This window comes from Dipodomys merriami, unplaced genomic scaffold (genome assembly GCF_024711535.1).
Source record: "Dipodomys merriami isolate MVZ:Mamm:240054 unplaced genomic scaffold, mDipMer1.0.p SCAF_3, whole genome shotgun sequence".
Taxonomy (NCBI): Eukaryota; Metazoa; Chordata; class Mammalia; order Rodentia; family Heteromyidae; genus Dipodomys; species Dipodomys merriami.
Window position 1 is genome coordinate 112,297,061 of NW_027204492.1, and position 26,012 is coordinate 112,323,072.

At 38.9% G+C, this 26,012-nt stretch overlaps 1 protein-coding gene across 1 annotated transcript; it reads right to left on the minus strand.

Annotated features, from left to right (window-relative positions):
* Positions 1-25,805, minus strand: Grpr (gastrin releasing peptide receptor). Its single transcript, XM_070039288.1, has 3 exons — positions 25,063-25,805; positions 2,498-2,849; positions 1-699 (listed from the first exon to the last, which is right to left on the minus strand). The coding sequence occupies exons 1-3, from the start codon at positions 25,473-25,475 to the stop codon at positions 310-312; spliced, it is 1,155 nt and encodes a 384-aa protein (XP_069895389.1). The 5' UTR covers positions 25,476-25,805; the 3' UTR covers positions 1-309.
* Between the last annotated feature and the right edge of the window lie 207 nt (positions 25,806-26,012).

Here is a 26,012-nt window from a genome sequence, read left to right on the forward strand (position 1 = left end):
ACCTGTATACCACGGCTTGATGCTTAAAATCATAATTGGTTCCCTTTTCTTAAACGGGGCAGATTTGCTCCCTACTAGAAAAAAAGACTCACAAGTTACAAAGGGAACGTGCCTTCATGGTTTTCTTTAAAACACAATAGTTTTCTTTGAAACACAATAATGATCCTTTTGGGGTCATTCATTCATCCATTGACACCACCTAGCATTTTGCTGGATCTGAGGAAAGTACAGAGACAACAATAGATTTGCAGGTTCTTGATCAGCCACAAAGCAAGCAGGAGTCCCTGGGAAGGCATGGTGGGGTATAGTCTACACATACCCTTCATGGCAGATATTTCCATTGATGAGGCTGAAGGTGGCTGCGGAGGGATTGGTGCTTTTGAAAGAGGTCATGCAAGTGGTGCTTCTGCCAGTGCTATGGGAACGGTTCATAAGGCCTGGCCGGCAACAGAGGAGCTGGGTGTTGAACTGTTTCCTGAAACTCTTGCTCAGCAGGTAGAGAGCAAAGGGGTTCACGCAGGAGTTGGTGAAGGCCAGGAGGCGGGCACAGATGCTGGTGACAAAGTGGAGCATTGAGGTGTCCACCTCAGAGTAGTGGTAAGAACGGTACAGGTAGATAACATGGTTGGGGAGCCAGCAGAAGGCAAAGAGACCCACAAACACCAGCACTGTCTTGGCAAGTCGCTTCCGGGATTCAATCTAAGGAGAAAAATCACATGGAGAGAGACAAGAGAGGCCAGAGAGTAGGGTCAGAGGAAGGAAACAAAGACTCAGACAGGGAAATAGATGAGGAAATACAGTGAAATAAACAGGTGAGAGTACAAAGCCACAGAAAAAGAATTCAATAGAGGAAGATAAATGCAACAGAAACACACAGGAGGGCAGGAAGAGAGAGAGGGGAGAGAGACAGAGACACAGAGACAGAGACAGAGAGAGAAAGAGAGAGAGAGACCCACAAGGTAGAATAGAGTTAGAATATGCTGCTGTGAAGAGATCTTTAAACAAAGTTGATTACATGCTTGAATGGATTGCACAATGAAATTCTAGTAAGTGCCCTCTTTTTTCCTCCAGAGAGCACTAGTGGAGTTTATCAGCCATGCTACTTCAAGCCTTTCTTTGCTTCACAGTTAATGATTTCTTATTCCCTCTGATGCTCATAAAAACAATCAGCTTAGTTCTTCCTCATTGGTCAAGCCAAGTGAACTCCCCATTATTATTTTTTCATCTTAAGCTATTTCTGGACTACACGATATAAGAAGTTTATGAGACAAAATGAAATGAGCACTTCCTTTTGATCGTAAGTTTCTCTGTAACCTCAAGGGGAAACTTCTTCCTTATTAAAAAAATTAGGAATGCAGGCACTGTGTGTGATGGCCTATAATTGAAGCTGTGTGGGAGGCTGGGATAGGAGGATCACAGTCTAAGGCAAGCTAGGTGAAAAGCATGAGACCTCACCTGAAAGGAAAAAGAGCAAAAGGTGCTGGAGTGCAGCTCACGTGGTCGAGTACTTGCTTAGCAAATACAAGGCTGTGAGTTGGAACCCCAGTACTGCCAAAAACTAAAACCAATTGGGGTTACAATGTGTGCTTGCTCCTGAAAGGTCTTTTAAGTAGAGACATTTGCACTGACAACTGGTACATTTTCTTAGCAATTGAGACTACATTTTTTTTTCTGAAGGTGAGACCTCAAGTATGGTCAGCTATTCACTTAAGTGGAAATACATTTTTTTTGAGTATCACTTGATATGCATTTGGGTTAAAAGCAAGAAAGACTGATAAAGATGAAAAAGTCAAAGCACCTAGTTTATATCATTTATATTTCAAGGATGAAATTATGGGAGTTATGGGATGGGAAACATGTGAAAAGCATCCTGCAAGTTTGGACCCCCAGGCCTTGTACAGATTCTCTCTTGCAATCCTTCCACAATCTTTCAATATAGGGATGAATATCCATATCATAGGTAAGAAAGTGAGACACAGAATAAATCATGCAGTCTCAACTCAAACTCAGATCATTGTGTTTTTCAATCAAATTTTTTTTCTTTCATTTGTCTCCTCCAATTGCATGTGAGAACATTCTTTCTAGCCAAATGACATGGTTCAAATTTAAGAAATCATCTGCCCGCAGATTGCCTATTTTCTCTAATGGGAAAATCATCAGGGTGCCAGGAACTCATGTTATAATCCTAGCCACTCAAGAGACTGAGCTCTGAGGATTGCAGTTCAAAGCCAGCCTGGACAGGAAAGTCTATGAGACTTTTATCTCGAATTAACCACCAAAAAGGTGGAAGTGGAGCTGTGGCTCAAGTGATAGAGTGTCAGACCTGAGTGAAAAAGGTAAGGGGCAATGTCCAGGTCCTGAGTACAAGCTGTAGTACCTATATATACACAAAAAGGTAAGTGATGGCTACCTAAATATTACACTTGTTCGTGGAATCCAAAAGAAAGGCAAGAGACAAAATTGCCAAGAAGGAAATAAGCCAACTCTAAGTACCCACCTGCTTCTTGACATGTATATTCCCTTCCACAGGAAGATTGTAAGCACTCTGTATCAAGTTTTTGGCAATGAAATAGTAGTAGACAGAGATTATTGACAGTGGGATGATGTAGAAGACCAGAAAGGAAGCCATAGAGTGGATTTTAGGGTGCAGCTCATTGGAATGTGGGTATGGAGCACAGCTGATGAAGGTCTGATTGGTGCTTTCTTCATGGAAGGGGTGGAGATCTGAAAACACAGCCTCTGGGATGGCCAGCAGCATGGAGATGATCCAGATCAAGGCAGCTTTCAGGCAAATCTTCATTAGGGCATGTGATGCCTGGATATCCATTGGTCGGACAATAGCTTTGTACCTGGGCAAGAAAGAAGGAATACACTGCATAAGTTGCCTAATAGGGATCCAGGGCCAGGACTAGGAGGAGGCAAGTCAGCCTTCTGAGATGCAATATTTAAGGACGTACTCACTCTCAAGTTCATGAAAATGGTGACTGAACTCACACAGCCTCAGCAGTGAACACCTCTTTCTTCAGCAAGAACAATCTAACAATGACACATTTCTTCTCTCCCTCTCTTTCTCTCTCTCTCTTCTTTCTGTCTGTCTGTCTTTGTCTCTCTCAATTTAGAGGTTGTTTTATAAACTATATATACATATATATGTTGTACACAATGTCATGTTACCAAATATGTATCTATTGTGGCTAATTAACATGTGCCTTATCTCACATGACCATCATTTTTGTTTCTGTGAGACCGTGTGAAATTGACTCAGTTATTTAAAAAATATAATACATTGTTATTAACTATAATCACTATGCTGTACAATTCATTATCTCTGTTGATTTCAGAAGTGCTTCTCAGAAAAGATGATGTTCCTATCATTTTTCTTATCACAGAAATTAATAACAAAGCATGTTGTTGCTTAAAGTGAGACAGAGACAAGGAGGTTAGCTTTTTATTTTTTATGTTTGGAAAATCCTACATTATGAGTGCTCAACTATAGCTCAAGAACTTAAGTCACTGAATATTCAAAACATGTCCCTTCCTTTTTTCAAAGGACGGAGAATGGATGGTCTATTGGAAATTTTATACCCAAGAGGAGCCTTGTCATTGTCAAATCTTTCCCTTTCCTCTTTCACTTTCAGATTATTTTCTCTTATACCCCTTGTGCCTTTTTTGGATCACGTGCTCTGGGAAGCAGATGCAGGAATGCAGTCAGGAGTTCAGAACATTTGTTGATTACTTGGAGGGCTGATAACAGGAGGATCATGGCTTGAGACAAGCCAAGGCAGAAAAGGTCACAAGACCCATTTAAAATCTACTGTCACATGTCTATCATCCCATGCTTCAGGGGAGGCTAAGATTTGGAGGATCAGACCTGGTCATAAAGAACCATTTTTGAGATTCCATTTCATGGAAGGGAATCTAGATGCTGTAGTATGTGCCTGTGATTCCAGAGATGATGGGAAGTCTAAAAGAAGATAGATCCCTATTCACCTGCAAACCCAGGCAAGAAATGAGACCTTATTCCATAAATAATCCATGAACAACAGGACCCAGGCATGGGTTAGTGGTTTTGCACCTGCCTTAGAAAGCATGAGGTCCTGAGTTCAAACTTCAGTATCATTATCAACAATAACAAAGTCTGTTCAGTAATAATACCTGTGAAAGGAAAAAAGAGAAGGAACATAACTGGATGGAGGGAGCTATGAGACAATGATGAAGATCTGACAATGTCTACACTAGCAAGAGTGACAAAGCATAGTGGTTTGCCTGGAAAATTCACAGATTTAGCATTAAAAGTCCTGTGTTCTGGGAGAATGGTCAGTTAAGTAAACTGAGACAACTGGTCAACCCTACACTAGTCCAATAGGAAATTGAGGAACTTATTGTCCAGTGCAGAATCCTGTCTTGGGTGGAAACGGAAAGTCACTGGCTGAGGGCTACTCCAAGAGTAGTGTGACTTCCATTACTGCCTGGCTCAGTAACTGGGCAGGAACCAGAGGACTCAGTAGCACATCACCATGTCTGATCCAACACCCCATACAATTCCTAGTCCATGTATCTCACTCAAATACACTTGTCTAAAACCCATGAGAGAATGAGCCTTTGATGGACAGAGAATGTCTTTTTCCATCTTGATACCTACTCACATTCTGACATGCATAAATTATACAAACATTCCTTCAGTTGATGAACTAAGCTACTCTAATGTGGCAGTTGATAAGTTGGGGTCAACTAAATGTGAGGCTCTTTATTACTGAAAATACTGTATTCAAACTGGTTTTACTTCATATCATACAATTCAATGAATTTCCCTTTCTTAGACAGCTATTGGGTGAACGCTCTAAGATGCACCCTGACTTTTCACTCATTTTCCTCCTCCTGTATAGCAAAGCGGAGTGAGTTCTTAAGTGGCAAGTTTGGAAGAAAGAACCAACTGTCCCTGACTAAGGGAATGGCATATCTAAAATAGATTGGGTGACTGTAAATTGATTATTGCTGCAGGCCTAAGCTACTTTCTCCAAACAGCTTTATTAAACTTAGAAGTGATTGTTCCATTGTTTTCAGTGTGATTTCTTTATCTAGCTCTATATTCTTAATTCAGGTAGGGAAGAAGAGGGCTATGATTTGGTGTGTACTCTCAATCACCCAAATTCCATAACATCACCATAGTTCTGCTTTAATGTACCTGGGTTTGTTTGCATGTGAAACAATTATAAGAAACATATAATGATTTCAAAGAAAGTTCTATTTTCCTCTTTACTAGCCATTTCAATACTTTTTATTCTTATGTTGAACTGAATTCATATTGGTTTTTTGGTTGGTTATGAGACTTGAACTCTGGGCCTGGGCGCTGTCCCTCAGATCTTCAGCTTAAGGCTAGTGCCACAGTGCCACTTCTGGTTTTCTGGTGGTTAATTGGAGATAAGAGTCTCATGGACTTTCCTGCCTGGGCTGGCTTTGAACCACAATCCTCAGATCTTAGCCTCCTGAGTAGTTAGGATTACAGGCATGAGCCACCGGCTCCCAGCCTGAATTGATTTTTTAAAAATTAAAAGTATGTGAATGTCTTCAACCAAAGATGCCTATAACTGAGGGTATTTCTAATAAATTTGCTAAAATGACAACTTATGATTTCTGCATTTTCTGGCAGATAATAGTCATAAGTACTACCAAGTCTTTCAGTAAAGGTGATTTACTCATGCATGATTCAGAAACTAGTGTGAACAGCTTACCTCATCTCTCTTGGGAATCTTCTGTTCCTAGGTTCAAAATGCCTTGGGAACAATTGAAAACTATTTTGGATTCATGACATTTATTCATGAAAGATAATATAAAGCTGTGTATCATGTTGCAGGCTTATAGCTCTAGCACTTGGGAGGCTGAGGCAGGAAGCTCACGAAATTGAAGCCAGTCTGGGCTACATAGCAAGATCTTATTTGAATTTCCCTACTTCCAATAAATCACTTAAGGACATTTCTTTTCATCTTTTTCACAAAGAAACATTTGAATTTAAATCTAAGCCTTTAGATTTATGTGCCACTTTTGAGAGAATGTAGGGATAGAATAACTTATTAAATAATATGTTGAAGATAGGAATTAGGCAAATTATGAATTGGAAAATTCTACAAAAATGATGATTCACTTTTTCATTTAAGGAGGATATTTTTGTATGCATCTTTGGTGATAGCATGGGATTATTTTCATGTACTGAGTAAAATAATGGTATTGTAGTCATACATTTCTTGAGACCTTGTTTATTAAAGACATACTAACATATTTACCAGTGAAATAATTATGGTATCTAGCATTTATTTTTAAACATCAATATATTGACATATCATTTGTGCAATGAAGATATACAAAAAACAACAAATATTTTATCTAATATTTGCAATATATCAAAGAATGGAATGAAATCCTATTTCCTAAGCTGTTGTTTTGTGCCAAGCAAAAAAATGACATCTACATTATCTCACTTATGTTCCACATAACCCTAACAGGTTCATATTACCCCCATTCTGCAGATGGAAAATTGAAGCTCAGGTAGTTTAGGAGGTGGTGGAGTAAATATCTAATCTAGGACTATAGCTCCTTCAGAGGGAGATTTGGATAACTCCTATCTAGATACAGAAAAAATAGACTAGAAACCAGACACTGGGCTCTCAGGAGTCAGGATTGCAGCTACTTCACACACACACACACACACACACACACACACTCATGCACGTGCATATGCACATGCATACACCTCCACATCCCTGAGCATAGGTGGCACAGATGGCCTACTTTGTGAACTGCTCATCATGCCAATAGAGTGACCACCTCTCAGGTTCCAGCCATCACCTTGAAAGTTTCTGAGACCCTTGTGTTGAGGGAAGCAGGTCTCTCAAAGGCATACAAGTTTCTCAAATGTATATAGACCATACTACACCCTCCCTCTATGTCTAGTGGTCTGTGGAACATGGAACTGATTATTCTATTTCTTCTTCTTCTTGCTTAGCCTGTTTTGCCCAGAGCTCCCAATCCAGGGAGCCACTATTAGATTGTTCCTTTTTAGGGATGAAGCTGGTTGAACTGGAGTGGATACCTCATCTAAACCAGTTAATTTATGGAGAGAACGCAGTTAGCAAATGATTGAAAAGATTTTAATGTCAAGGAAGTGATCAAGGCCACAAATCATAAACATGTAAAGGTGAATAAGCAGAGTAGATGGCTTGACAGAAAGGAAAAGAGAAAAAGACATAAGAGGAAAAACTGAGGTGATGTGGCCCTAAGTAATACACAAAGTCTTTGTTTCCTGCCCAATAAACTACTGCCAAATGTACAAGAGATCTTTTGTACTCTTAATATATCTCCATTCCCATTGTACTGGAGTTAGGTTATGTCTTCTGCTCTTTGCCAACAAAAGAGCTTTGTCTAGGACAATAAGATACAATGGCCATTTATGTATTTCTATGATCATTTATGTATTTCTATGATCATTTCCTATATATCACTCCTGCCTTGCTGTCTCTTGAGAGACTGAACTGTAACTTCCTATTGTTCCCAAGAGATATACAAGTTCCTAAATTGCCATTACATCCCACCTTCATCTTTTTCTGTGTGTGCAATCCTAGAATCGCTATGTGTGTGAATTCAATCCTTCAAAATTTCAGCTTAAGTATCATCTTCACGAAGCTCTTGCTGAGTATGTCTCAAATTTTGTATTCTTTCTTTCAACCTATTTGAATTTTATGACTAGATTATCAATTCTTTTCATTTTTGTGCTTACAATGATCTGTCTTGAATTAATTATCTGCTAGCTTTCTATGATTATATCTTTTCTATGAAACTTTCTTATAATTTTCCCAAGGTCAGAAGCTTACATTTTGTGTTGTTCTCGTCTTTTTGTATCACTAAAAATGCCCCAAGTCCCCTGTTCTACATATCACTTACCTTACAGCAAATACTTGCTAATTAATTGTTCAGTAGTATATGACTTACAGACAAGTCTCTTATTCTCATAAATGAGAGACTAGATTTTCTTATATATAATACTTAGTGAGAATTATTCTTCCATAAACAGACAAATTAACTCCTCTGACGACATTATTCTTTCCCACCTCCAAAACATCTGTGCTTCATTTTTCTTACGCAAACAATGAAAAAATATTCTTCAAAACAAGATTAATGTATCAAAGAGATTCTTGACAAATAAAAGTAGCTGGCTGTCAAATTCAGGGATGAAACCTTTGCCCACAAAAGGTATATCTGTTATGCAAATATGAGGAGTTCATTTCTATACATTCAGCATTTTAGTCCTTATTTGTTCATAATTACTTACTGCAGTCAATAGAAAATTGTTGAATAAAAATATTACAATCCAAATGTACATTTCATGGAAAATACTGAAGTGAAGTCGAAAGCTAAATGAACAAAATGGTCTCTAGGGTAAATGACACATTTTGTACATTTAAATGAGAATTCTTCCTAGTAAGATTGGGCAAAACTATGAAACACTGGCTTAGTTTTGAGACTACAGCCAAGAATTTTTCTGGAGAAATGTGAGACAATTATTAGCTGGCTTGTAAGATGGCAATAACCTGGAGCAATGAACTCTTATGCCCCTTTGAGCTATTTCTATGTAAATGGAGAATGTACTGATCTTTGGTGCACATCCAATCATTTTCCTTAAGTATATCACAGATTACAGTTATCTTTTTCTGTTCTTTCCTTAAGCTAAATAGATCGAATGTTGTTTACCATCCCTTCCCAATATACTGTAGCTTTTTCTGGATTCTAGCATGGGATAGGAATCAGTGCAATCTCTAGGGGGATGGAAGGATAGAGGGAAAGAAGGAGGACAAAAAGAAGAAAAAGAGGAAAATGGAGACAGCATGAGAAAGAAGCAGGTGAGAGGAGAAGATGGGAGGGAAAGGGAAAGGACAGGAGGGATGAGAAGGAAAGACGGAAAGTAGAGCCTATCTAGAAATACAATTGTATTGCAGAAGTACCAATCCCTAGTTGGTCTATTCATAAGGACTTGGTCAGGATACTTTGCTACCCAGAGGAAGCTAGACTAAGGGCAGTGTGCTGTTGAAGGGAATTGGGAACAGTAAGAGAAGTCCCCAAAGCCCCTTCTCTGAGAATTATTTAGGAATAGTCAGGGCTCTAGCTAAGAAAGTGATGACAATCTTGGTGAAGGATGAAATAACCATTCAGAAAGCATGTTTCCCAAGCTTGTAAAAAAGAATATACATTGGCAGCATATGGCTACAGACCCTGGGGCTTGTAGAGTTGACACAGTTGTAGCTCGTGTTTTCTTGTCCAGGATTTGGTAGAAATTATATTAACAAGGGCAAGTATGTATCAATGTTAAACTTGGGAAAGTTGATGAGCAGGAAGTCAGGTTCAATCCTTTTTCCTTCTTGTAACAATACTGAATAGAGTCGTCTTCACCATTAAAAGATAAATGAAGATAAGGAATGACCCAAGCAGTAAATGTCAAATCCAAGGCAAATATACCCGTTTTATTTGTGTAGTAATTGGGCAGTGAAATGAAAATGGACTTTGGCTAGAAGGGGGAGAATGATATTGATCAAGGTGCACTGTACTCATAAACTGACATGCTGAACTGAAACCCCTTTATACAACTACTTAAAGATAATAAAAAGAAAAGCAAAAAAGAAAAATGGGCATATACCTACATTCTATGTGTGTCAGTGTAGAAATTATACACATGTACCATTATGCTCAGTATGTACAGTAAAAGAGCACTTTAAATTTATTACTCACTAAAAGAAAACAGACGTCATTGGGAAAATGGTCAATCGTAATCTGAATCAGGAAGTATGCCAGGATGAACCTCAAATGGCTTATTGTGCCAGATAAAAAGGAAATGCTTGCACAATAATGGATTTATAGCAAAGAATATACAGGGCATCCTGAAGGGTCTTGCTTGTGAAATTCTTGAGAAAGAATCAAAATGAGATTAAGAAAAAGACCAACTCATAAATGTAGAAGAAATAAGAGAACTGGAAGCATCTCCATTTGTAACCTTCAACATAATAATTGAATTTAGGTAAAAATAATGAAATTATTGGAGGACTGGTTTTGGGGAAACAGGATATTCACACAAGGACCCCACCTCAGACCACTAACTACAAAGGAGTGATCTGGAAATAAACCCTCAACGGTTCAAACTCAAGACCAACTTCTCCAGTGGGAAGATAGGCATAAGATCCAGGGCCTATGACACTTTTAGGGCTCCAACATGCTTTAATTTTCTTTAAACCCAGAACAAAAATGAGTATATTCTCTCTCATATTATATTTGTCTTCATACCAATACAGTCATGAAATATGATTCTTCTTTCACTACTATAATAGATAAAAATTATGGGCCACTTAGAACAGATCAGGTACTTATTCTGTGAAGTTTGTTTAAATTAACTTTTTTTAAATCTTCATAATAATCCTATGTGGAATATATGACTATCAATGCTTGTTTATAAATGAGGAAACTGAGGCTAAGTAACTTATGTAAGACCATTAGAGTTAAACATAGGAAATAGAATTAGAGCCAGTACAGGGAGTCTCCCAAGCCTGGGAATAAGTCACACAGCTTCTCATCATGCTGGCCCTGTGGTTGACCAGGCAACCTTGGATCTCTGGCCTTGCAAATAAGGAAGAAAACTAAAAATTACCATAACGTCTGTCTTCTACCTGCTGCAGCCATGGTGAAAGCAGTGTGTTTCTAGGCAGAAAGTTCTTCCTTGAGTCTGTCATTTGAACACCCTTACTTTACACACACACACACACACACACACACACACACACACACACACACAAATTGTAATTCCCTATCTCCTGAGACTCATTCCTTGAGTGAGCTCTGCATTCTTGAATATATTTAGAGATCTCAGGGTGGAAAGGAGTCATGTGAATAAATCACTGAAGTCCAGGTGAAAAATGGCAACAGTGAAAAACTAGAAGTCATAAGCTGGAATGAGGCTAGAGAAAAAACCATGGACACTGGAAAGGCTTCAGAAGTCAAGGCACTGATCGTGGGGTGTAAGAATCACAGAAGCTGGAGGCAAATGGAGGAATAGAAATAGAGGGACAAAGAATGAACAAATACAGCAGTGGTACACATTAGACACTAAGTTGAAAAATGAACTATACTACTTGTGGGTGGGGAGCAGGAAGGAAAAACTGGGAGAGAATGAGGGAAGGGGTGAAGTCCAAAAAGAAATGTACTCATTACCTGACCTATGAAACAGTAACCCCTCTGCACATCACTTTTATTTATTTTTTAAAATTTTATTTTATTTGAGAACATACTGTACAGAGGGGTTACAATTACATGGGCAGGATAATGCATACATTTCTTACCAAGCATTGCAGCCTCCTCCTTTGTTTACCCTTCACCTCCCTTCCCAGCCTCCCCCCTCCCCCCCACCCAATCCTTCCCCCCCTCCGCTCCCCCCCCACCGACATTGTAAAGCTCCTTTTTGACATAATAACAATTTAAAAAGCACTATTTTCTTTCCATTGAAGAACATTTTAAAAAAAGAATGGAGAAGCTTAGGGATAAACTGTTAAAAGATGAAATCGGTTGTTGGACATCTTATATAGCACTTTTGTATAAGGCACTGGACAAATATTGACCGTTGGGCCAAAAATGAGTTTCAGCAGAATGATCTCATTCTAAATTCAATGTTAATCCTGTAAGGGTGCCTGTCAGAAGGGGTATAAGCAGGATGAAATATTACATTTGCCAGAGGATATGTTTAAAATAGCCAATGAAAGGAGTGGCCCAGTTAACTTTCAGTAGAATGCAAACATCCTGGCACAAGTTATTTGTAGTCCATTTCTCAAAAAATGTTATGATGACAAGAACATATATTTATGTTAGACTTTCAGACTTTTTCAAGACTTTATGAGCCAAAAAGTTTGAAGAACATTTGTAGCTTCCATTTGCAAATTACAGTTAGGCAATATTTTGTAGCATAGAGCATAAACAGAATGAAGACAATCTATGAAGGCAAAAAATAATCTTATGTTCTGGGGTGGAATGTATAATAGATTGTGAGCCATCCATTGTCTTTAGAAATTGTCATTCACTCCCAAACAGTCTCTGAGGTGAGGATTTAGGCAAAGTAAAAGGAGAGATGTGAGAAAACATAGGGAGTATTGAACATTGAAGGAAGACAGGAAGAGGACTCTTAGAGAGACTGCAGTGAACACATTTTCCGGGCTGTATCCATGAGATATACCCTTAGAGTGTTTACCTGCCAATTCTCATCCCTCTCTATCCTGGGCTGCTAATTCCATGACACCACCATGCCTCAATCCTTCCCTCTGAGCAGCCCTTGCCCTTGGCCTTGGTCAGAAAAACACCACAAGCCTAGATGTATGTGTGATTTCCTGGTGCCCTAGGAAACAGGACTACCATCTACTGGCTAGATTCTTTCCCCAGTCCATTCAATTTATCAAGCATATATGTAGAAAATGAAATCGTTGAGGTAATTTTTTCATTTCAAATATATTTCCAAATTCTTGGAAAGAAAAATAGAAGTTCTAAATGACCTTATGAAAACATATTTCTGTCCAAAATAAGATTCATTGATGGTATTCAGAAATAATATCCTAACATATGACTCATTGTGTCTAATTATAAAGATTTAACAGCCCCATCCCAGCAGTGCCTCCAAAAAAAGTTCAACAGTCTTATAATTTAAGTAAACTTTTCTGAGAGGTTTGCCTTTGAGGTGCATGGGGTCCATTGGCATAGGAGGTGGATCCTGGCAGAGATAAAATGGACGAGCCTACACAGGGGGACAAAGAGGCTGGGTGGAGCCTGGGAGCTCTGAACTTCCCTTCCACTTCCATAATGCTATTTTCTTTTTTGAGAGTGCATTATCTCAGGTACTTTTGTTTTTGTTTGTTTGTTTTTCTTTTTGTCAGTCATGGGCTTGAAGTCTGGGCCTGGGCACTGTCCCTCAGCTCTTCAGCTCAAGATAAGCGCTCTACTACTTGAGCCACAGCACCACTTCCGGTGTTCTGGTGGTTCACTGGAGATAAGAGTCTCACGGACTTTCCTGCCCAAGCTGGCTTTGAACCACGATCCTCAGATCTCAGCCTCCCGAGTAGCTAGGATGACAGGCATGAGCCACCGGTGCCCAGCACTCAGGTACTTTTTATTGTTTGCTATTTAACAAAAGTTTACATAATACAATGTGCATGGCATAGCAGCACTTCATGAATTTATCTGCATCAAAAAGATTTAATTTTTAATCTGCATAACAGAATGAGAAAGTAGATATTAATATTGTCATTTTTAACAGAGGAAGGAACTGAGGCCCAGAGAAGCTAAAGTACTTGGCTAAGACCATATGGCAAACAGTAGCAGAGCTGGAGTTTGAACAGAAGCACTTTATACCACAAGATTTTGATTTTTCCATTTTAATTTTTCTTTATTCTATGAAATGGAAGTAATGAGATCAGTTTATATGCTATGATGAAAAGCAAATGGATATTTCAAAGGTTCTTTGAAAAATAGGAAGCATTATTTACAAAACAAATGATGATTATATTTGCTGGCAAGGAATGACTATCCAATAGAATTTTAACTAGAAGAGATTTCAAAACCCACCTCTTGGCTTCCTTCTTAATATAAATTGTATGCTAATTATACACCCACTTTTGACTAGATTTCATAAAGAAGTGATGCATATGATATCATTTTATCATTACAGCAAAAATGAAAGTCCTATGAAAAAGTAAACATTTTTATCCACAGTTAAAAAATCAGATGCTTTATAAGTGTAATTTGTTGGAAGTCTCATAATCGACTATTAGAAGTACAGGACCTACATATCTCTTTGAATTCAGTGCTTTATTTATTTTTTGTTAGTACTGGGGTTTAAACTTAGGGTCTTGCATTCACACTCAGTTTGCTTGCTCTACCATTTGAGTCATGCTTCCAGTCATGTTTTAGCTGGATCATTTTGGAGATGGAGTCTTGCCTAGTCTGCTTTGAACCCTTGGACTCTGAATCTTAGCTTCCTGAGTAGCTAGCATTAAAGATGTGAGCCAGTAGCATTCAGCAATGCTTTTCAATTTATTTCCCCCCATTGAGAGTGTTGGAAATATTACCCCAAAGGATTAGTAAATGCAACAAAATAAGGAGAATATAAAACAGTGCACTGGCTGTTAGACTTATTAATTTGTGATAATGAAGACAATAGACCACTAAGTACTCATTGCTTATCAAGCTCAGTCAATTTATCACCACATTTAAATAGTAATTGACATTTCAGGCTCTGTTTGTCACTATGAGTATAAAAGTCCCTGGCCACTGAGGATTTAAAATTTGATTAAGGAAGCAAGATATGCCCAAGAAAGGCCCTTAATGAATAACACAATGACTCTACCTTTGTGAAGAGCTCTTAGAATAAGCGATGTTAGATCAACATATAAAGTACTATTATCTCTGTACAGACAAATGATGATATATTTAATTACAAACCTACTTTTTGAACAACTATGGAATATAGAACTTATAAGTCATCAAGGACCATTTTTAAACTAAAAGAAGAAATAAGATCAGAGAACTCCCACACTTAGTTAGCTGAGAACGAAGCTTACAGCCTATGCTGCCTTAGATCCCAAGTTCAGTGGATTTCACATTTGACCATTATATTTTAGGTTCTCAGGGCTTTTTAAAAGCACAAGAATACTTAAAGCTAAATATTTGCTGAATTTGTTTTCATCTTATAATTCATATATTCTTTGTGTGTGTGTGTGTGTGTGTGTGTGTGCGCGCGTGCGCACGCGCGAGCACAAGTGCGCAAGTGCACACATGCACATGTGCGCACTAGTCTTGGGGCTTCAACTCAGGGTCTGGGAGCTATCCTCAAGTGTTTTTTTTGTGTTTTTTTTGCTCAAGACTATAGCACTTTACCATTTGAAACACAGCTTCATTTCTGGTCTTTTGGTGGTTGATTAGAAAATAAGAGTCTCAGGAACTTTTCTGCCTGGGCTGGCTTTGAATCTTGATCCTCAGCTCTCAACCTCCTGATTAGTTAGGATTACAAGTGTGAGACACTAGCACCCAGCTAGTTAAGGTATTCTTTTTTTTTTTTTTTTTTTGTCGGCCGTGGGGCTTGAACTCTGGGCCTGGGCGCTGTCCCTCAGCTCTTCAGCTCAAGGCGAGCGCTCTACCACTTGAGCTACAGCGCCACTTCCGGTTTTCTGGTGGTTTATTGGAGATAGGAGTCTCACGGTCTCTCCTGCCCGGGCTGGCTTTGAACCGCGATCCTCAGATCTCAGCCTCCTGAGTAGCTAGGATTACAGGCGTGAGCCACCAGCGCCCGGCAAGGTATTCTTTAAACCATAAGTTTAACCTTTGATTTCACTTATGTTGATATTCTAGGGGGAAATGGTACCAACTTTTGTTTTTCTGCTCTTCTGTAATATTTTTAACCATTTAAAGTAAAAGCAGAAGAAAAATAATGAAGAAATTCTTAAAAATCTGTTCTGATTATGTTTTTAAGCAGCAAGAAACTCTTAAAACTCTGTTCTGATTAATTTTTTAAAGCAGCATTTCCTGTATGTTCCAATAGGGAAACTACTATGACTTGGTTGTCACATAATTTTATGTCACTTTAAAATTGTGCTCAAACTATTTATCATAAAAGAGTTCTGCCTGGTATGACATTTCCTAACCAAATAACAAACAAAAGAACACCAAAAATAAAACACAACAAAACCCAAAACAACCAACCAAATGCAAGAAAAAAACACTAGCACAGGTAAAAAGAAAACTGTGGCTTAAATGTATGTAGAAAATATCAAGAAATAGACAGTATTGTCACAGTAAGTCCTTTCAAGCTCGAAAATAGATTCCTTTATGTGACAATTTTTTTTTATTTTCCCATTATTTTTCTCTATATAAACCTTTAGCTAGTATCACTGGTTAACTGGCCTGAGTACATCAAATACATGAAAAAAATGAAAGAAGAAAGAAAAGAAAGAAAGGAGGGATGGAGACATAATAAAGAAGTAAACTTTAAAGAAACATATTGTAGGAACGTTTTGTCTTTTTCCTGTGAAACTTCAGCCATGATCACTTATTGCATAAGTAAATGTTGGCTGGAGCTCCTGCTCACTGAGGCAAGAGGCCCGACCTGGTTTGAGTCTCCCAGAGGCTTTGATGTGCCTCCATGCTTGGCAGTGCACACGGCTGCAGGCATCCGCTGAGATTTCTGACTTACTCACTTTGAAGTTAGCCAGAGCAACTTCTCTCACTCTAAATTGCTAGGATAGTTTGAGGCTCTTGAATGCTGACCCTACACGCCTGGATAGGTAGTTCTGAACAACTCTTTAGCAGAAGTAGGATGTGTGTAGTTTCAAGGGCAGTACATCAGGGTTTTCAGAGAAATACTATGGGATTTTTTCCCCTTCTGATTATGCCAAAGTAGCCTGTGGCTGACCAAGTCTTCTAAAATAAAAACGCAGAAAGAAAAATCCCTTTGAAAACATTAGAGAAATACCAAGGCAGGAACAATGTGAGAGGTCAAAATGCTGGTGAGTTCTTATTATTCAGCATTAGTTTCCCCCTTAAAGCATTTATAAATATCAAGCAAGAGCAGAGAAACTCCAGTGCTGAACAGAGCATCTAGGTGATGGTAAGTGGAGTCCAGGACCCAACAAGGAGGGGAACCCAGGTTAACAGTCAGGGTTTTGGTTCAGATGCTCAAAGGGTTAAAAGTGAGATCTGGAGGCCTTGTGGCCAAACCCGAAGTATTTGCACAAAATAATAATTTAAACCTGAAAGTAAATATGTGAGTAAAGGCAGAGCATGTATAAACAATAAAAACAATATTTTATGGAGTTTAAAATAAAGAATTCAAATACAGAATGAATAAAACAACAACCAAACAAAAGGTAAGAGGGAATTTTAAATAAACTTTGTGTCCTGTTATCCTTGAATTGTTCAGGAAGTAAGAAAGTCCTATTTTATAGTAAATTCTAGTAAGTCAAACATACATGCTCTGAACTCTACAGTAGTCCCTAAATAAATAGTAAGTAAAGCTTGCAACATCAACAAATTCATGGAGGGAGGAAACAGAACATTTTAAATATTTAATTAATATAAAATAAGGTATGAAGGAGGGAAAAATCAAATAAGGTTCAAATTGCAATTCAAACATTTAAGAACTGGCTCAATCAGTATGTCTTTGTAAGACAGTACAGTAGTCAAATTACAAATAGCAAATTGACTGCATAAATACACTTGTGTTAACATGCCCATGGAATTTCTATCTTATTACAAGTGAGATTAAAGAAAAGTTTCAAAATAACTACCTTGCTGGGTAACACTAGATGGGTGCTGGTGTTCACATCCATAATTCTAACTACTCGGTAGGCTGGGATCCGAGGATTGTGGTTCAAACCCAGCCTGGTTTAGAGAGTCCTTGAGACTTTTGTCTTTAAATTACCAGAAAACCAGAAGTGGGCTGTGGTTCAAGTGGTAGAACATTAGCCTTGAGCTGAAGAACTCAGGGAAAGCACCCAGGCCCTGAATTCAAGCCCCATAACTGACAGTTAAAAAAATAACATGCAAGCAGAAAGTAAAACAAAGGGTTATGTTAAGGTAAAAATAAAATAAATACACTTGTATTATGTAAACCCAAGAAATATCAATGCTAATGAAGATAAAAAATGGCCTTCACTTAATATAATTTTTTCCAAGTTTTTCCATTTCCTAACAAATGGGGCAATGTCATTCTTTCTGATGGAGGCATAGAATTCCATTGTGTATATATACCACATTTTCTTGATCCATTCATCTACTGAGGGGCATCTGGGTTGGATGTATGTCCCTCCCCCACAGTATAACCCCTGCTTTCACTATATTTGATGTCAGTATAACTTGTGGAGGAGATGGGGAAAAACCAGTTGTTTAAGGATACAGGTGGACCTGTTGCAACAATGAGAAGTACAAGTTGTCATGTCCAAAATGAGCTTTACAACGTAGGTGCGGGGAGGGGGGGGAGGGGGAAGGGGGGGGAAGGAGAAGGATTGGGATTGGGGGGGAGGGGGGAGGCTGGGAAGGGATGTGAAGGGTAAACAAAGGAGGAGGCTGCAATGCTTGGTAAGAAATGTACGCATTATCCTGCCCATGTAATTGTAACTCCTCTGTACAGTATGTTCACAAATAAAATTAAATTAAATTAAAAAAAAAGAAAAAAATGGCCTTATGAAAACATCTATGGGAAATAGGTTAATAAACATGTATATGAATATGTAAGATTATTGCAGATACAAGAAAACTTGCAATGCTATGAATTTTAATAGCCCATATAGGAAAGAAACTTAATAATGATTGCTGTGGTTTGAATGTGCCTCTTCCCCCCCAAAAGAGAATCATGTTGAAGTTTGTCATTCTAACTCTTCACTTTTAAGAAGTAGGACGTTTAAATATGATTAGATTATGAGGGTGTAGACCTCATTAATGGATTAATGTCATTATCCCAACAAGGAAATAGTCCTATGGAAAGGGAATTGTTACTGGAAGCAAGGTCAGCTAAGTCCTTTGTCCTCATGGTTTTGTTTGTTTGTTTGTTCTGTTTGTCTTTCTTCCATATTGTGACACAATATGGAGTGTGGTGGGCCTTAGCCAATCTTTCCACCATATTTTGGACTTCCCAGACCTGAATCATAAATAAACTTCTATTGTTTATAATTTATCCAGTCCATAGCAACAGGGAGGGGAGGGGAGGGGAGAGGAGGGTATGGAAAGGGAGGGGAGAGGAGAGGCGAAGGGAGGGAGAAGGATAGGAAAGGAAATGAGAAGAAAGGAGTGGTAGTGGTGGGGAGAGGAAAGAAGGGAAGAAGAAGGGAGGGAAGGGGAGAGGGGAGGGGACGGGAGGGGAGGGGAGGAGAGGAGAGGAGAGGTGAGGAGAGGAGAGGAGAGGAGAGGAGAGGAGAGGAGAGGAGAGGAGAGGAGAGGAGAGGAGAGGAGAGGAGAGGAGAGGAGAGGAGAGGAGAGGAGAAAGGCAAATGTTTCCAAATCCTGGTAATTTTGAGAGACAAGCTAAGATGTAGCCAAAATATTTAATAAAGTGAGTATGATAGACTAAATAAGACAGTTCTTTATCAGATGATATTATGCTATTTTTCAGGATTTTGTGATCATAGAATTTATCAACTCATTTGGATTTGAAATTTGTCATGATTTCTAAATCTAATGTGTGATTTCTAAATTATTACATTCATATCTTTACCCAAGTTTTAAATTAATATTTTCTTTGTTTTTTTCTCAAAAAACCTGGATGAGCTCTTCATCTCTGGTTGGAAACAATGTTATCCAATTGTCACTGAATTGTCAAAGGAATTATGAATTATCAGAGGAAATAGACAATTGATTCAGAATTGAATCTAGTACTCCAGTTTCACTCAGTAGGATCTACCAGAATCCAGTCATTTTCCCCTGCTTTTATGTATTCATCAATTTATCTATTAAACAAAGATTTATTGAACACCTATTTTAAGCTAGGAGCTACTCTAGTGTGAGAGATTATACTAATGAGTTAGGAGTCTCACTTTTTTAGAGATACATTATAGTGTTGCAAGAAAAATAGTAAACAAATGAGCAAAATAGTTGTCAAGAAAAGAATTCTGTATGATAATTAGCCAAGAGGAAAGACACATATCTATATGAAAATTATACATAAATGCATAGGCCACATTTATTCATTACCCAAGTCTAAAAATAGTACTAATTGGTCAGTCTGTTGACTAGAAAAAATAAATCAACAAATTGTGATATATACATCCAATAGAATACTACTCAGCAAAAAAAGAGTGGATTACTTATATGTTCTAGAACATGAGTTAGAAGAAACCAGAAGTGGAGCTGTGGCTCAAAGTGGTAGAGTGCTTAGGACAGTGCCCAGGCCCTGAGTTCAAGCCTCACAACTACCAAAAAAAAAGAAGCCAGACTCAAGAAGTTCCATCTGTTATGATATAATTCTCTTGACAGTCTAGAAAAGATCAACATTTATGTGAAATGGGGTGGAGGAAGGGAATAGACCAAAAAGGAACATGAGAGAATGAGGTGGATGGCGGATAGAAATGCTCTTTATCTTGATTAACTAGTGGTAATGATGTGCTGCTCATGTCAAAACTCAGAGAAATGTCAACCTAAGACTTCAGTGTGTGTGTGTGTGTGTGTGTGTGTGTGTGTGTGTGTGTGTGTGTGTGTGTGTGTGTGTGTGTGTGTGAGTGAATTACACCTTGATAAACCTGAAAAAAGAAACTGCTTGATAGGATAAAATGAACCTTTTCACAATCTCTTGTCCTATTATTGGGAGGTAAAAGAGAAGAATGGAAAGGTTTTTTTTTTTTTTGTCTTTCATTTGCTTCTAAAACACATGTGTTTTAATTAAGAGAGAATTTATGCCACCCCACACATCAGGAAGATCTCTAAGTGCAAGAATGTAAATTGAGTCTATTTTTAAAGGATGTTATTGACAGGCACAGTTCAAAAAAGCCCACCAGGGAGCCTTTGCAGGCGATGTTGTACATTTTATGATGAAGTTTGTGCTTTTTTTTGCCTCTATGCATATTAAGTTGCCAGAAATGATAATTAATCACATAAAAGCCTGACACTGAAAAGATAATGTGTGAGACACGAGAGCAAAGTTCATGGCTGACCTTCTCTTCCAGGGCCCTCTAGCTGGGAGATCCTCAAGGGGAACCCCACTTTCCCAGCACCTGTCCTCTGACAGCTCCCGAATCTGCTGGCAGCGGTGGTAGTTCCATTGCTGTGGGGAGACCGAAGTTGAATTTCCTTGCAGACAAGCCGCATTTGCCTCAGAAAAACAAAACCATAAACTTATGAATTGTTCATGCAAACGGCTCCAACCAAAGCACTTCTCAACAGCAGCCTTTATAAGGAATTAAATGGAAAAGTGAGAAAAGTGGTCAAGCTCTTTGAAATCCAAGGAAGCTGAGCACAAAAGTAAATGCAACTTTGAAATCACTAAGAGATTCCAAAGGGATATGCCTGAACTCCCTCAGGGTATCGTTCTTCTTTGGAATCGGTTGCTTCCACTGCCCAAAGAAGGGTATTGGAGTCAGACTCTAGATTTTGATATTGGTTTTTTTTTCTTTTCTGAAGACAAATTTCCAGATCCAGCAAAGACATGGGGAGTTGGAATGAGGAGAGTTAGGCCTTTGGGTGCACTCGACTCTGATTTTGTTAAGAACGTTACATCCCATCAGTTCTTTTGGTCTCTGTGTCAAACAAGCATTTGAACTTTAAGGTGACTTCCATTTCTAGCTTCTGGGTTTTATCATTTAGCACTGCTCAAACATCAACCAAGTAAAAACAATCAAACTAGAGTCATCATAGCACTTTACCTAAGGTGGGCCTGACTACTGAAGAAGACACTGACTCCATGGAATTTCCCATATGATTAAGAATATAGAAAACGCATCCAGAAAAAGGACACAGTAGTACAAAGCAGGATGTATTTAACTGATAAACAATACAGACAAAGATAACTTGAAGAACTGAAAAATAAATCAATGAAAGTAAAAGATCAGGGAATGATTCATAAAAGAAAAAAAGACTTGGATGGTGCCTTGAAGAGCTGATAGAATTTGGGCAAAAAGAAAATAGGGTCAAGCCCTCAGAAAAGGTGGAAGACAGGATGTGGGAAAGGGGAGAAGTCTGGTGACATGTGGGAGGGAATGTTTAGTTTAGAGCAGTGTTAGTTCTGGCAAGTGTTGGGACAAGAGCATGTGAAAGTATACTCCTAGGTGGAGAAAGGCCTGCAAAAGCATTTGCCAGACACAGTACAGATCTGGAAAGTGGACTCCTTGTGGAGTCCTCACAAAGTCTGATACCCAGATATCGCGTGGGACAAGTAGAAGAATTGTAGGAAAGAGGGACTCATTCTGGAGAGTATCAGGACAAGAATGGGTTAATGAAACAGTATATAGGAGAGCATTGGTATATATGCAAGATCAGAGAATTTGAGATGAGAGGGAGGATAGGTACCAATATTGAAGAAGCTTGAATGTAAACCTTCAGTTAGAAAGCTATACTAAATCCAAAATTCTGAATTCTGGGACTGCCTTTAAATATGTATTTGCAAGGGTGACAGGGACATAAACTTTTCTAACAAAGACTCAAGTTCACCTGAAGTAGTGGAAGATTGTAGAGGGGAGGTTGAGCTACATACAGGCATTAGTGAGAAACCTACAGAGGCAGGGATGAATGATTCTCACTATAGGCCCTACTCACAACCCACTTAAACCCTAATTCAGTAGATTCAGGATTGGGCTTCAGAACCTGCCTTGTCTGAAGAGAATGAGGCTTAAGGGGAAGGAGCACAGATGAGTGGAGAGAGTAAACAATTACAGTCATAACACTCCATGTACATATGTCAAAAAGAAACCAGGTGATTTAAAGGGATAGGTGGAGTTGGTTGAGATGGAGAGGGAGAGAATGATGGAAAGGGTGACATTGACCAAGTATTTGCTGTAATGATTACATTTGTGTGAGATTTTAACTTGGCATAAATAATCTACAGTGATTGAAATCAGAATAGTGATTGACTCTCTGTGGGGGTATTAACTAGAAAGAGGCCTAAAAGAACTCTGAGAGTGTCAGAACTCTTTTAACTCCTGAGTAGTGGTTATGCAGTTATCTAAATATGTAAGAATGTATTGAGCTATTAACTTGTTTAGTTTACCATTATGCAGATTACACCTTGTTGAGAAGAGAAAATAAATATAGACAATATATATTTACACTGACAACCTCATCGGGTATTATAAAAATCTGGTACCTTTTAGAATTGTGATAAATAGAAAAGTACAATCTTACAACATTTAAGTAGCTCAATACCCATTCTTGTTGTAATCAGCTAGATGTATTACCAGTGATTCAAGCGATTCATCAGCTTTTTTCATACCATCTTTAAGTAGCTCCACAAAGGGTTTCAATCCAGCATGGTAGTTTATGAGTACAATGCATCTTCATCAATGTCATTCCTGTCATGATTCTTCCTTGTATCTTCCAACCTCACCCGTTCCCTCAATTTTCCTGGCTCCATTTTCATATGTGTACATTGAATATTATGGCTGCATTTGCTTATCCTTCCATTCTCCATTTGCCTCTCCCTCAGCAATTTCTTAAGCAGTAGTGAAACTCAGGAAGTTAGTTGAGTGGGAGCTTGCAGTACTGAACTTATTAAAGATAGAGAGCATCTATCAACTTCCTCGGGATACACTGTGGCTGCCAATGTGTGCAATCTAGCTTTGGAAAGAGCTCTCCCTTTCTGCTGCTCATGAGCTCATGTGCTTTGCAACTCTGGGAAGTGGGGGGGGGGCTGCAGCTGCATCTTTACATTCCATGCCCTTGCTTTCCTCTCTGCCTCCCCCAAAAGACAGTAAACACCATCTGTCCTACTGCATTCACCAGCCCGGAAATCCAAATCTCTTCTTCCTATCAAGAAAAGTATCCTCATCCTGAAGTGCCCTGGGCCACTGATAACCAGCCCCAGAGCTTCTGCCAGCTCTGAACTTTGGTAGTCCTGAATGAATGCTAGACTGTCTGTGATCATTACTACCTGGTGGGCAAATAAATGTGCAGGGCAAGAGCAATCTCAGAGTGAGTAGAGGGAATGAGAAGACCTTGTCCAACTGGTTTCGTTCTGTCGTTTGTGGACCATTACTTTGCAATCCTTGAAAATGTCATGCAGGTCCAGCGGTGTACTCCAGGCAGCCTAGTATAAATACATGTCTACAAATACTGATAACACTATCTTTATTTGTCCATTACTTCTCAAGGTCGGCTCACCTGAGGACTGTTTGTTCCTCTCCCAAATGAGAATCCAGCACCACATGTATTAAAATGTGGTCCATTTTCTTCACAGCATAAACTTTTAAGAGCTTCTTCTATTCCTTTTCCCATATGCTGTCAAGCCTTATGTATCTTCAACATACAACATACATCTGATTTTAAGGTAGCAATTTTTATCCACTGGTTCATAGTATTGGCTTTCCTTAATTCGACCAGTTTATGTTGTGTCTGAAACTCTTATTACTGTGTCCCAACTTTCAGAATCTAGAATAGCATTAGGTTCAGCAATATGTGTGAACAACCTGTAGATATTTTTTGACCTGTTAATTCAAGCAGGCATTGCTTACACAATAAGGGTTGGATAAATACTCAAAATTGAAAAAGAAAATTTAAGACTGCATACATACAAATGTTTGTGCAATATGTTCACACAGCAATACAGTTCACAAATATTTTCCAGAATAAATCCCTGGACTAGATTTCCTCTTTCCCCCTCCCAAAAGAAAAGAACAACCCACCGAAGATACTGTATATAGAAGAATGTCAATGAAGACATTAAAATTAGGAGTTAAGCTTGAGTGGAGCATTATTCAGGTGGAAGAGAGGAACAAAAATACTCAATTCCATTTTAGACTTCGAAAAGCCAGCACACAACTAACTATTCAGTCACCAATATCCAAAGACAAAATCAGCTGCAATATAAAAACAATCTGAGGAAAATAAATCTCAAAGAAATGAGGTGTACTTTCTTCTCTTGGTGATTTCTGAAAGAATACTTTGAACAAGTGTGGTCGGTTTCTCCTGTTCTCTGAAGGTTTTGAACTGCTTCTGAGAAATATTTGCCTGAGGTTGAAGCTATGAGATGTGATTGTCTTTCCCACCTGGGCAATTAATTTTGCAGGGAGAGCAAAGTTAGGAAAAGGCAATAGTTTGTCTTCGGAAAATACACCTCAGTTCGAGAATTTTTTTTAATTCTCATTTGTCACCTTCTGTCTCTACCATTCACCCATTTTTCTTTTTCAAACCAATATAGCAAACTCAAAAAGTAATTCCCAGAACAAAAACATGCCTGGAAGGGAATCTGAGTTGGAATAAAACTTCCCTTTACACAAACAACTCTGTCTGTCACGATACGGTCGTTCATTTAGCAAGACATCTACCATCTGGGAGAGCATGTAACTTTCAGTCAGTACTTACCTGTCTGCCGAAAGAGCTGTGAGAGTGAAGACAGATACCCCCACGGAAGTAAGCTGTATAAAGGGGATCAGCTTGCAGCCAATCCTGCCAAAGAGCCATCGGTCAGCCAGGTACCTGCTGGCATCCACAGGAGCACACGTTACCAGGAGGAGCAGGTCTCCCAAAGCCAGACTGGAGATGAACAGGTTTGGCACATTTCGCATGGACTTGACTGTACAGAAGATCTTGATCAGAGTGATGTTGCCAATGAGGCCTATCAGGATGATAAGCCCATAAATTGCAGGAATAATATAGAGGATCCCCGGGTGTAACCAGTCTCCATTCATGGGGAGCTCCACACTGTCATTGGAGCTGTTGCAGTATACGGAACGGTCCACGTCCAAGTTCAGAAGGAAACAATTACTTGGATCCATCTCTAAACTTTTTCTCCTCCCAGTCTCCTTAAGGTGCTGTGGCTTCACTTTTGGTGTTTGCAATTAGATGAGGATGATGAGTAGATTATCTATGCTGAGCTTTTGATCTTCTTTAATAAAGACTACAAGGGCATCTAGACTATGGCATTCAAACCTATCTGTCACGGCTGGTGCTGTACTGACCTCTTCACACTACCAGTGCAATCTACCTCTAAATCCAAGAAGTGAGCAGCAACAGGAACTCAGCCCAAAGAGGCGTTAGAATGAAGCTTGCTCTTTATCAGCTTTCTACCTCCATCCCAGTCTGAGTCTGCTTGGCTGCAGCTTCCTAAGAACTTTTGGCCTGCTAGTTTCACACAGCATTTCCTGCCTTTTCTGATACTTAGAACCTGAAGGTTTAAAGTGAGTAGAAAAAAACTGCACTGAGCAAACGTCCAATCCTATAGGCAGGATGCTTTACACGTCACCAGCTTCACCAGCAAACAGCAGCTCTCCTGAGCTGAGGCTCTGAAGAGGAACCAGGAGCACATATAGACA

Bases quoted from the DNA above. Each gene is read 5' to 3' on its own strand.
- Grpr (XM_070039288.1), bottom strand. From the start codon at position 25,475: ATGGATCCAAGTAATTGTTTCCTTCTGAACTTGGACGTGGACCGTTCC. The intron at 2,850-25,062 runs GTAAGTACTGAC...TTTCTTGCCCAG, and splicing joins ACAGCTCTTTCGGCAGACAG to GTACAAAGCTATTGTCCGAC. The intron at 700-2,497 runs GTGGGTACTTAG...TTTTCTCCTTAG, and splicing joins ATATACATGTCAAGAAGCAG to ATTGAATCCCGGAAGCGACT.